General features: G+C 31.6%; 2 protein-coding genes across 2 annotated transcripts in view; one reads left to right on the top strand and one right to left on the bottom strand.

Moving 5' to 3' along the window:
- Positions 1-5,817, top strand: part of LOC123685561 (tyrosine-protein kinase Src42A-like) — a 108,990-nt gene extending 103,173 nt beyond the window's left edge. Inside the window, exons 5-7 of the mRNA XM_045625238.1 lie at positions 827-1,333; positions 2,715-2,871; positions 3,776-5,817. Coding sequence (XP_045481194.1) covers positions 827-1,333; positions 2,715-2,871; positions 3,776-3,984 — 873 coding nt within the window. The 3' untranslated portion in view covers positions 3,985-5,817. The remainder of the gene's footprint in view (positions 1-826; positions 1,334-2,714; positions 2,872-3,775) is intronic.
- A 3,429-nt stretch (positions 5,818-9,246) lies between these two features.
- LOC123685547 (conserved oligomeric Golgi complex subunit 3) lies at positions 9,247-12,076 on the bottom strand. Its single transcript, XM_045625233.1, has one exon. It carries the CDS (start codon positions 11,863-11,865, stop codon positions 9,436-9,438), a length of 2,430 nt encoding a protein of 809 aa, XP_045481189.1. The 5' UTR covers positions 11,866-12,076; the 3' UTR covers positions 9,247-9,435.
- Positions 12,077-13,662: the final 1,586 nt, after the last annotated feature.

Genomic DNA, 13,662 nt, shown 5'->3' with positions numbered 1-13,662 from the left:
CAGTATTGCTTGAATATTGAGGTTATTAATATTAAACCACTCTTTTTCTGAACTCTTCACTTTTTAGTATACCTAAGTACACTTTGATTTCAATTAATGGAGTTATTATTTTTAATAAATTTAAAATCAATAACATTAGAAAATTAAATAATACTATCAATTTAAAAAGAATAACTCAGCTAAATTAGGTTAGGTTAAGATTTTTCCCTTAATTATAAATCTTCAAAATTTCAATACAAAATAATTTTTTTATTTTGCTTTTTTCAGTCATTATTATCACATTTATTTACTCATACATTTGCATTACAATAATCAAAATTAAAGAAAATATAAACTCATTCAAGAAAATTCCAACTCTATTAATTTTTCAAATGATTTAGTATTTACGGATTTATTATTTTCAACATTTTCTGAGGAGTTGAGTTGAATAAACTAGGGACTTATAATCATAATTGAAAGTAACACTTAATAAATGGGAGATCCTCATAATTAAATTAACGATATAACGATTTAAATTCATCCACTTTATTTTTCTGAATATGAGCCGGAATGTCGATACATATTCAAGAACCTTAATCCGATTCAAACTAGGAATTTAGGAAGAGATCAATTGGAAACGACCAAATTTATAATATCCTTGTGCTTCAAAGGGCGCACAATTGAACGAGCGGTTAAAAGCTCCTGACTTTCCACCAGTATTTTCCTCATTTCTTTCTACGTATGGTCCGTAAAATTGAAAATATCATTTGCACTATCGCCTTGCTTCTAATCGTTCATTCAATATGATGATTATCCTGTTTGATTATATTGTCCTTATTCGTTTTAGATCGAAAAGCCCCAACCAGAAGGTCTATCTCATCGCACAAGGGATCAATGGGAAATCGAAAGATCTTCTCTCAAGTTTGTGCGAAAACTTGGTCACGGTCAGTTTGGCGAAGTGTGGGAAGGTATGTGGAACAACACAACGCCAGTGGCGATAAAAACGCTCAAACCCGGCACAATGGACCCCAAAGATTTCCTCGCTGAGGCCCAGATAATGAAGAAACTGAGACACCCCAAACTTATCCAATTATACGCTGTTTGTACAGTAGAAGAACCAATTTATATTATAACGGAATTGATGAGAAACGGATCATTGCTAGAGTACATCCAGGGCAAAGGAAAGACCTTGAAGTTGCCACAGCTGATAGATATGGCCGCCCAAATAGCTGCTGGTATGGCTTATTTGGAATCGCAGAATTACATACACAGGGATTTGGCTGCCAGGAACGTTCTGGTAGCAGATACAACAGTTGTGAAGATTGCAGACTTCGGTCTTGCTAGACTGATCAAGGTAACTTTATTTTCATTTGCACTTATCTTAACTTTCTTGATTTTTAGTAATGACATTTGTGCGAAAAAAAAATTTAACCATCATATACGAGTATTACAAAATTATGACACCAACAAGCTAACAGGCCAATTGAAAAGTCCCCGGTCTACCATAGTAAAACACATTTTTTTTGGCAAAATTCTATTTTAGTATTCAACATAGTTGCCTTCGAGTGTGATACAGCGATTATAGCGATCTTCCAACTTTCAGATATCATTTTTGTAGTACGATTTGTCTTTCGCTTCAAAATAGGCCTCAGTTTCGGCGATTACTTCTTTATTGGCGCTAAATTTCTTTCCAGCGAGCATTCTTTTGAGGTCTGAGAACAGTAAAAAGTCGCTGGGGGACAGATCTGGCGAATAAAATGGATGCAGAAGCCATTGCCATTGTTTTCATTGATTTGTGACACGGCGCATAGTCTTGATGAAAGAGCATCTTTTTTTCTTCAAAGAGCCGTTTTTTAACGAATTCATCCTTCAAACGTCCAATAACGCTATACAATAATCACTGTTGATGGTCTGGTCTTTTTGGAGGTAATCAATGAATATTATACCTTGCGCATCCCAGAATACTGATGCCAAAACCTTGCCAGCTGACTGTTGTGTTTTTCCTCGCTTTTGATTCGGTTCATCGTGTGAAGTCCACTCAGCTGACTGTCGATCGGACTCCGGAGTGAAATGATGGAGCCATGTTTCATCCATTGTCACATATCGATGCAAAAATTCAGGTTTATTGCACTTAAACAGCTTCAAACCCTGCCCAGAATCATTAACGCGTTGTTGCTTTCGATCGATTGTGAGCTCGCGCGGCACCCATTTTGCACACGGCTTTCTCATATGAGTACAAATATACGTGAATGATATGATGTACGCGTTCAGATGATATTTTCACAATTTCTGCTATCTCGATCAACTTCACTTTGCGGTCATTCAAAATTATTTTGTAAACTTTTTTTATTTTTTTCGTCGGAGACAGGCCTCTTTTGGACGTCCTCTGCGTTCGCCGTCTTCGGTGCTCATTTCACTACGCTTAAACATAGCATACCAATCAATGATGGTTGGTTTTCCTGGTGCAGACCCCGGAAACTCTTCATCAAGCCAATTTTTATCAGCACACGAAATTTTTTCTCCATCTTTTTTCAAATAACAAAAGTAGCTACACATATGGATTTTATACTAGCACCGCCATCTGTGCATCAGACCGGGGACTTTTCAATTGGCCTAATAATTGCAAAATATGATTGTTTTCTGCATATTGGACCTTGCTCACTTTTTGATAAGAATATTGAAATAATTTCAAACTATTCTGAATAAATTTTAATGTTCCATCACTATTTTTTCAGGAAGATGAATACGAGGCGAGAGTAGGTGCAAGGTTCCCCATCAAATGGACCGCACCAGAAGCTGCAAACTACAGTAAATTCTCTATCAAATCAGACGTTTGGTCTTTTGGTATTCTCCTCACAGAATTAGTTACATATGGAAGAATTCCATATCCAGGTAAGTGATCATTTAATTTTCTTCTGAAATGAAAAATCTATAGGTTGGCGAGATCATTGAAATTTTTTGTTTTATTTTTCTTGCGATTTTTTGTTGATGAAATATTCTAGTGATGTTATTTTTATTATTTATAACTGAAAATACATTTGGTATATAGGCCAACTGTACTGTACTGTACAAAATTGTTGAATTAAAAAACAAATAGATATTTCCAATTCATGCACAACTTAACTGAACACAATTTTATAATGGAGAGTATCAAACAGATTGCTTCTTCAAAATCATCAAGCATTAAAAAAAATTACCACCGTATTTGAAAAAAAATATATATTCTATTTGGTCATACTGAAGCTAACTGCTTAAATTGCCCACTATCATATTCCCCAGTATGTTTGATGTATGCAACTGCGGTGAACCAATTGGCTAAAATAGTAATACCTTCTTGTATAAATTCCTCAACTAGTCTTTAGTTTGAATAACAATATGGGGATATATGGTTTATCAGTTGATCTCAATTTTGTTGAAAATATTCCTAAATGCATATTGCGAGAGGAAATTTTGAATTTAATTAAAAAAATTTTTTTCATCTCCAAATAGTTCACAAAGCTTGCAGGATCAGTAAACAAGGAAGTAATAATAATTTTTTGCCAAAAAAGTATGTTGAAGAAATCAGTTCTTCTACTTATAGCACTTCTAATGCCGTCAACTACTAACTAACTAAAGGGCTTAAACTGTGAATAACTATGGTTTGCAATGTATTCAAAAACACAAATCAGAGAGTAGTGGTACTAGTGGTATTCAATGACAATCAAGAAATGTTTAATACCAGTAAAATACCATTTTAGTAATACACAAAATGTTTCTTCATTCTTTCACATGACTCATTCCATTTTTTTCTGATTAGGTATGACGAATGCTGAGGTGTTGCATCAAGTAGAACATGGATACCGCATGCCAGCACCTGCCTGCTGTCCACCAGCTCTTTATGATATAATGCTGGAATGTTGGAACAAAGACCCAATGAAGAGACCAACCTTTGAAACCTTACAATGGAAACTTGAAGACTTCTTCACAATGGATGGCTCTGAATACAAAGAAGCATCAGCATACTGAGGTCACGCCCACCCCCCTGCTGATTGGTTACGTAATTCAATTGATATACATTACCATTAAGGGGGTGGTGGTTATCTATTTATGTGGGACGATAGATAGATATTCCGTAAAAACTTTTTACTGATGCTATGGTATGTGGCAAACCACTGTTATTTTTTTCCAATTTCAATGTGGATTCCTTCAAATATTTCTTCTTGTCGTTTATGTATTTTGCAAAGTTTCTACTCATCTAAGTTGTCAATTTGGACATTGAAAACATTTAAGTATTCAAGCTTTTCATAATTTAAATTCAAATGGAGTGGATTATTCCAAATCTCAACTTTGTTTAAAAGCACTTGTTTTTGAGTCACTCATAAATTTTATCTTTATTCGGGTTGCCATATCCTTTTTTATCACTATTTTTCCTCTTATATATTTTATCTTTGTCTCTTGTGTGAAGCACAATTTTTCTTGATGTTTGAGATTTTTCTCTACAAATTGAATTGTATATTATGGTGAATGAAATATTAATATATATGCTGATATGGAACTAACACAGTCATGAAAATTCAGCATTTAAAACATTTCATTTTATATTTGCTCATTTTAATTTTTTAATTTCTGGACTCATCTCCTGATTGAATTTTAAAAATACTATTTTGGTTTCTAAATATTGAAGTATATGTAAATGCTTCATAATCATAAATGTTACTTCCAAATCTGCTAATGTTGAAAAGTTGGAGAAGTGGTGAATTTTGCTCTTAAAAAGGAGTCATTTGAAATGAATATTGTGCTTTGCTTTGAGTTGATATGAATGCACAAAGAACTGCCTAAAATGAAATCGATTTTTGTATCATATATTGGTAGAAGCAGTTCATGGTTGAATAAATGCAATAAAAATAATTTTTGCAAACATTTATAGTAAGAAGCAAATCTTCATTAGGTTTAAGAAATTTTCATTGCGAACAATATTTTTATGTAAGAATAATATTGATATCATATCAGAAATCAATCATCATAGTAATTCTGATGTTCATAACAATTCTCATTTGTATCATAACTACCCATATTATATGCCCATATTAAAATTTCAAAATTAATGCCTCAACACTCTCAACCACTATACTTTTTGCGATTTGCTTCATACTTCAGTACTGATTTTCAGTGTACTACAATACATAAAACATTCCTGGTATAAACAACATTATACAAGGTATTTTGATAGGTCACAATGTAGATATTGAACAATTGATGAAATTTAAAATGTTGACCGACAAATGTTCATATAGATTTGACAAATTGAAACCAATTTTAGTATTCTTATCGATAAATGTTTCTCTAAAAAGCAGTCGTTATTGAAAAATACTCTGCTTAACAAAAGAATTGGAAACACTTACATGAAAGATTTTGCATAATTTTTGTTGTAATTTGGAATATATCAATCTGTAATATTTATATTGTTAAATTTTTAATTGTAAAGGAGGACATTCCTTAAAATTGAGTTTGATTGTACTACTCAGATAATTTTAAAAAATGTCTGAGGAAAAAAGATCAATTAAATCTGCTTGTACTTGAAGTTTGTGTAGAAGTTTTACAGCCAAACATTGTATAACATTATGAGAACTACAACTATGTGATTGAATTGGTTTAGTTCCTTTATTTTTTTATCTTTATGATCTAGTGAATGAAATGGATAAAGTTCAATCACCTCAAAACATCTTTTTCATCATTCTCAATCATCCAACTTTTTTAGTTTTACAGAGTTAGATTGTTTATATTTTTAATTATACACATTATACAATATTTTTTGTATTATACACATTAAGTCATAGCTAATAAAAAATGAATATTTAATTTTTTTTAATTTCCCTTGAAATTTGCAAGATGTATAAAAGTTCAAATTAATAGTTTTAAAAACTATATTAGAGTGAAAAATGTGAAAAATATAGTCATCTTCCTGATATGTTGACGAATTATGATACTGAAGATAGATAAACCGTAGAGGACTCAAGCAATATTGACCAAAGATTGAAGATTCTTGAAGGATGATAACACACAATTTATGGAATGGTCCTTGCGTGATACAGATCATTATAGACAAATAATCTATCATCTTTTAATCTAAGTGATGTGTTCAATTGGTGAGAATTTAAAACCAGAAATTACAACCAACAAGTTTACTTAATCCTAAATGAAACCAAATAAGTAAATATTTTTACATATTCTGCTTGTTTTGTTTCAAAGGAACACTAAAAGCATCTCGAAAACTGTAAGACGTAAAGAAAAAGTCTTCAAGGACCCCAGAGCTCTTTTTTCGAAATAATAGAAGAAAAGTAGAAAGCAGATCATAGGTAATAATAATAATAACAATTTTTATTTTGAGTCATGTGAAGCACGTTATAGATATATTGATTCGTTCTAGAGTTAAAAAGCGTTTCTGAAAAATTACTGTTTCAAATATTCCAGTATATCTTGGTTTCTGTTCGAGATATGCAACAAATTCTAAAACGTTTTTTGCAGTACTTTTTATGGTTCATATGATACTCGTAACAGATCATCGAAATTAATTACCATTTTAGAGATATAAAGCAAAGGTGTTTTTTCAAATGGGACACCCTATATTTTTCAACGCAGTTTTTTAGCGGCAGATTTCTCGAAAAATATTCCGTTATCGGTTTTTCAAAAATGTCATCTGTTTCGAAGATATTGTTGTTTATCGTCTAAATTTTTGAATGGGACATCTTATATGCATATAAATATTTTTAATTTATTTGGAGATTTAATTCACATTGTGTTCATAGTAGAATTGTAATCCAATCATATAGAGTGTCTCATTTAAAAAACACTCTTTGATATCTCAGAATCGATAATTAATTTCTTCTGGGAACACCCTTTATATAACTAAATTACAATAAAACATGAACACAATATGAATTAAATCTCGAAATAAACTTTATATTATTCAATATAAAAAAACTGCGTTGATAAAATATCTCTAAAACGGTAATTAATTTCCATTATCTGTTAGGAGTATCACATAAACCATAAAAATCACTGAAAAAAACAAAACATAGATAGTATAGCAAGGAGTAAATGATTCAAATTTGGAGAAAAAGACGAAGGGTTTACAATTTTTTTTAATAAATGTGTTAATAATGTGTTTGTCCACTCCCTAACACGACTCGGCATTGATGCAATAAAGTTTGTAAGCTCTTTTTGTCTCATTTTGATGATATTTTTAAGTTTGTGTGCCTTATAATTGTAATTATTGAAATATTTCATTTGTATGTTTTGTATCCACTTAATTTTTTTTTCTCTTTGTATAATGGTAGTACCGTTAATAAATAAATAAATAAGATGGTCTATTCCTTCTTGAGGGATACTATCCCAAGCTACCTGTACTTCATGTCTCAGAGCCTCCAAAATCCGTGGGGGCTGGCGTAAATTTCCAAGCCTTCTACCCATGATGTTCCAAACATGCTCTATGAGCGAAAGATCGGGGGATCTGATGGGCGCCCATGGCAAAAGATTCACATCGGTCGCAAGGTCGAAAAGGTTTAAACTAACTCTGGCATCATGAGGTCGGACATTTCTTGAAGGTAATGCAGCGCTGTCGAATTATCTAGAATAAGGATTAAAGGTGACCTACTTGCATGTGCAATAGCACCCCATACCATAACATACATGACATCGAACTGAGGTTCACATCTTTCTCCCCGACGTCGTCTAACCCTTCTTTGGCCATCACCAAGGAAGAATCAAGATTCATCAGAAAAGAAGACCTGATGCCATTCCACATTCCAATGTTGACGTTCTCTGCACCACTGTAATCGTTGCCTGTAATGCTCAACCGTCAGAGGTAACACTAGATGGGGTCGATAATGCTGCAGTCCAAAAGACCTTATCCGCAGGTAAACCATGCCGACAGTTACAGGAGGGCCTTGTTCGATCGAGTTGTCGCAAATCGGTCTCTAATGGCCATAAGTCTTAGACGTCGATCTTGAACTTCATTTGTGCCCTTTCGACGTCCAGTCCCTACTCTTTTTCCATTTTCGATATTATCAAACCACGCTTGACAACACCTCATAACAGTAGTTGGATGTCTGTTTGTACGGTTAGAGATTTCTCGAAATGACAACCCTTTGCGATTTTCTTCTCCAAATTCAATCATTTCACTCCTTGCTATACTATCTATATTTTATCAAAAAAATAATTAAAATTCTCCTTCTGGGTGTTGCAGTTTCTTGTCAGTTAGTATATTTATGATCTGATTTTGATTTCCTCAAAAAAAGAGCTCAGGGGTCCTCAAAGATTTTTTCTCTTAGTCTTATAGTTCTCGAGATGCTTTTCCAGTGAGCATCGAAATTGGGACACCCTGTACCAGGGGCGGATACAGGGGAAGTAATAATGATGCTAGTTGAAAAAAAGACCTTTTTTCATTTTCATGAGAATTTGGTACTGTTCGAGTTGAAGAAATCATGTATCCACCCCTGCCCTGGACATATATCTACTAAACATAGTGATTCTTTCCTCTGTATATTTGGCAGATTTGACTTGCTTAGTCACTTGACTGCCTAGACCCAATTCCGCTTTTCTCTATTTTTTCTGCTATAAACAGTGGCGTACCCAGACTTAAGCCTTGGGGTGGGGATATATAAAGATCATTAATTTTTATCCGATTGTTTATTTCATCAATTTGGAATTTTTAGCCCATAAGTAAATGATGATCATCCAACGATAGTCAGATCAGAACAAGCCTTTTGATATAACCGCTGGTTGATGAATTCTTTGATTAAATTTTCAAACAATTAAATTATTGGGCGTTGTGACTTATAATGGATATTCGACCTGGGACATATCCCCCCCTCCCCTTTGCGAACGCCACTGGCCATAAACACAACCATAAAAATTTTTCGGCCAAGTATTCACTAATGGAGAATACCAATTATTAGACCATTTCTGGATCAAATTCTAAAATTACAGACATTGTGACCGAATGATAAAACGATCTGTTCAGGAGACGAGCGATCAAAAATGAATATGTTTTGAAACTAATTGAATAATAATGAACTAATAAAATTTATCATTATTTTATATTGTCAAGATATACTGTTACAATGAAATATTATATTACTACAAATATTTTATTTTAAGTTATTTTCACAGATATTAGTTATACCAAAATCAAATTCCCATAGATATTCGAAATTGATTCCTCGCATATCCCTTAGTGAAATATACTTTCAATATTAATAAAAGAAAATAAATAAAAACACTTGACTATACGTTTTATTTTCTTTTATTAATCCCATAGATATATTTATATTATATAACATATATTATAATATTTATTATTTTAATGTAATTTTAATTTTTCATTTTTTCATTTCTAAAATGAACAATATAGATAACAAAAATGCAACAAATTTTACCAATTTCAAAGATATTTACACATAAATATTGTTAATGAATTCAATTATTAATACTATCTATTTTCTCAACTTCAGATGTTAAGGAAACAGATGAAAGCAAAACACCTATCTGTACTGCAGATGGACACCCTATAAGCAGCTGATCTTCAGAAGAATATCTATGGATTGTTAGAATTTGTTCCAAATTAATGAACGCATTTATAACATTATTCTTAATAGGTCTGAATAGAATGAACTCAGTTTCACGATTAGCTAAATATAGTTGCATTGATCTTTGAATTTCTGGTACTTTGATTTTGATATTCTTTTGAGTTTCATTCACTACTTTAGATATTTGTACAGGTCTTGCCCACTCTTGATTTTTAACATCTGTGTTTTCTTTATTTACAGGTAATTCAAGCGCTCTCATAAAATTTTCCACATTATTTGAAAATTTCAACAAATCACCCACCAGAAGATTTGTACAGTATGAAATAAATTCTTCACAAGAGAATTTTAATTGTTTATCCACTTCCTTACGTGAATCTATTAAGTATTCTTTCACTTTTGGTGTTCCTTCCAATAGAAATTCCAATAATGCATTATTGGTCCCAAAAGAAAATATTTTATCTCGATGGCTTATCAAATGCATGGCAGCTTTTTGAACATTACTAAAATCCAGACCTACTTCTTTTACTGTGAAATCTACTTGAAAAGGTGCTATCTGTTCTCTAACAATTAGTAAATGTTTAGTCTGAAATAAGCATCCATCAATTTTTGATTTTCTTTTAGAAATCAAATCAGCAGCTTTTTGTACAGTCTTGATACAGATCGCTAATGCTTCCTGAGCTAAACCTTGAAATGTTTCCTTGTCTAAACAAAAATATAATCGTGACAAGCAAACTAAAGTTCTTTTAACTGTTGGATACCACATAGCATGAAGATCTGCTGGTGAATTACCAGTATATGACCGGAAATGATTTACTGATCCAGCATTTATATTTGAAACCTCTTGAGATTCTAAAGATACAACTGAAGATCTAGATTCAGTTCTGTGATATTCTTGAAGTTCCATCGCTATGTTTTCCATTTGTATTAATTTTTCAGGATACGCAAGATCTCCTGAAGAAGGAACATATCCTAGAAGATCATGCTGGAAGAAAATGTTTGTCCTGAATACTAATCTTTCTTCTATATCCTCCAACAATTGATTCATCGTTTCAGTGTATTTCTTTAAGGATGTATTACTTAATACCCTGTCACTCAACAATTCTTTTCGCAGAATTCCACAAAGTTCACTCAAGATTTCAATATGGTTGACTATAATTAAACAAGGCCTTAAAATATCATATAAACTTTGACATAATACTCCAAGATAATTATCAAATTGTTCAGATGAGTTTTTAAAAAAATATTGGAAACAATTAACTTCATCCTGACAAACTTTCATTACAAATAATCCACATGATCTAAATAAGATGCTATAATCGTTTTTATATTTTTCTTTAATCTCATTCAAAGCTTTAGATACAGCTGCAGTTAATAAAGGTAATCTTTCAGAAAGATACATTTTGTGACAATCAAGGAGAGTATTCTTGAAGTTTTCATTTTTATCATTATTATCTTCAAGATATGAAATAATTATGGCAACTTTATGTGCTGCACTTTGAAATTTCCCATAATACAAAGAATATGAAGTTTCTGCATTCAAATCATTAGTAGCCACGTGGTCTGCAATGCCTATAGATTTATTTTCGGGGTCTATAATCTGCCTGCTTGCTTCTGTTATCACCTGATGAAATAATTTGTACACCTCATTTAATAGTGATATCAGAAGACTTTCATTTCTCATTTTATATATTCTGGCTTCTTTGTAACATTGCCGAATATTCAAGTTATCAATACTATCGATTATTGAATCTAAGGTTTCTGTGAACGATTTAGAGTTAACATTGTTTATCTCATTTGATAAATCTTCTGGTCTGATAAAATATTTCAGTTCGTTATTCAATTCCTCTTTTTTAGTTTTTAGAAGTCTTTGTTGCTTCATTAAATCTTCACTTAAATCATGCAGATAATCAGTCTTTGTGATTACTTGCTTATGAGTTTGAAGGAGGGTTTCCAAATATATATTCGATTCACAGGCATTTTGAAATAATTTCTCCACATCAGCATCTTGCTTTTTCAATTTACTATAGTAACTTTGGAATTCATTCATTGTTTCATTTCTCACCTCATTTTCAACTCGTGTGAACCATTTTATAAACATTTTATTTGAATCTATTAGAGGTGGTTTAGTCTGATTTTGCGATTCTGCATGTTTCACAGATAATTCATCTCCGAAGTAACATTCTTTAATGATATCTTCAATCTGATAAATCAAATCTTGTTGCTCCTCAGTTAATGGTGCCAATGGATTTATTGGATCTTGCCAACAAGCTATGTTCTCTTGAATTTGATCTCCACTTGGATCAACAATTTGATTACTCATTTTTGAAATTCTAATTCAGACAATATAAACTGAATTTATAAAGAATGTAATTGAATCAATTCATTTTGGGCACTATTTGGATATAAATCATAATAATAAATGGTGAAATTTGTTCCAGTTTGACAAGAAAACAATTAATTTATAGGTTATCAATGATTGTTTCTCTTTATGCATTATGACTACCGCTACCGAGTCAAAAAATTGTAATCGGATCAATGGTATGAAAACGTAAAGCGGCTACCGACACCAAGGATGTAGATATAGGGGTACATTGAACTTAATATAAATTAATAAATTGTATTAACGAATTGAAAAATTACAAAAATTAGCAATGTATGTACTATAATGGAATAATGAATAAATCTGGTTGATATGGGTTTATTCAAACTTCACATATACGATTCTATATTAAATTTTGAAGTAATATCTTATAAAGTTTTGTAAAGGACAGCTTGGAATTGATTTGAACGAATTTAAGATGGGATAGATGAATGATAATAATAATAAAAATAATTTTTATTAATAAATTAGAAATTGAGCAATTACGATCATTCTTAATAAATGTACTGGGTATAATGAATTGATAAACACAAACAAATGGAATTGATTTGAACGAATTTAAGATGGGGTAAATGAATGATAATAATAATAAAAATAATTTTTATTAATAAATTTAAAAATTGAGCAATTACACTTAATAAATGTACTATGGGTATAATGAATTGATAAACAAATTTGGCTGCTATAATGAGTAGATTCTGTAACTCAGAGTGGGGTTTTGAGAGGTGAGAATTTGCTCTCTAACCTCTAACTGATGTAATAATAATATTGTTTAGTTGTCAAATTCTACAAAATTAACAATTCGTGTATTAAAAACCAATATATTATTCTCTTTCCCAACATGATAAATAGATAAATGAACTAAATGAAAATTCCCACAAAGCTTGGATGTAGATGAAGGTCCAGCCATACCTGAGGATCCAGTAATTGAATATAAATAATCATGATCCATTACAGCACTTTCCACACATTTCGAAGGTCTGGTCACTATTGCATTATAATTTTCAAACATACATAGAAAAAATGTATGATTTTGGTTAGCAAATTTTATCATAAATAAAGAAATATCCTTGGGTGGACAGAATAAAAATCAACAAAACATTAAATCTTGAAATGAAAACTTATACAAAAATCGAGGGAACTGTAAAACATTTATATAATTCGGAAAATGGTTGTCAATATAATTTACTTACATATTTTAAACGATCTACTACAATTGTTGGTACAGCAATGGGATGTAGTCTCACGTTAGTCTTTGGAGTTTGATAAAAACAATCATCAACAAAATGACTTTTTCCTTTGATGTCCCATAATCAATATTCATTTACAGAATAACGCAACTAACTAGTAATATGATGAGAATGAAGAGATAATAAACCTGAAAAATGTAATAACAAGAACCCCTTGTCTTTCCTTATGATACGTCTATGGGTTTTGTTGGTTAACTTTGACGGCACGAACGCTAAAGTTGACTAATGGCGGATTTCCGTTCATCAAAGGAATATCGCCTTATGCATTTTGGGTTGCCAGAGCGAGCAGTTAGTTATGTATAAAATTTTGAGATGCAAACATTTAGTTACAAAACATTAGACAAAATAACATAATACGACTAGTGAAAATATTTAGTTGAATAAAAAATGACACTTATTGATTCTTGAATAAAATGAAATGATGAGTCAGGCAAGGTCAAACCTTTTTCTCTGAGAAATTGGGATATTTCATGACACGATGAAATCT

This window comes from Harmonia axyridis, chromosome 1, assembly GCF_914767665.1.
Source record: "Harmonia axyridis chromosome 1, icHarAxyr1.1, whole genome shotgun sequence".
NCBI lineage: Eukaryota > Metazoa > Arthropoda > Insecta > Coleoptera > Coccinellidae > Harmonia > Harmonia axyridis.
Note: the sequence above shows the minus strand (reverse complement) of the source record. Positions and strands in the feature narration are given on the sequence as shown.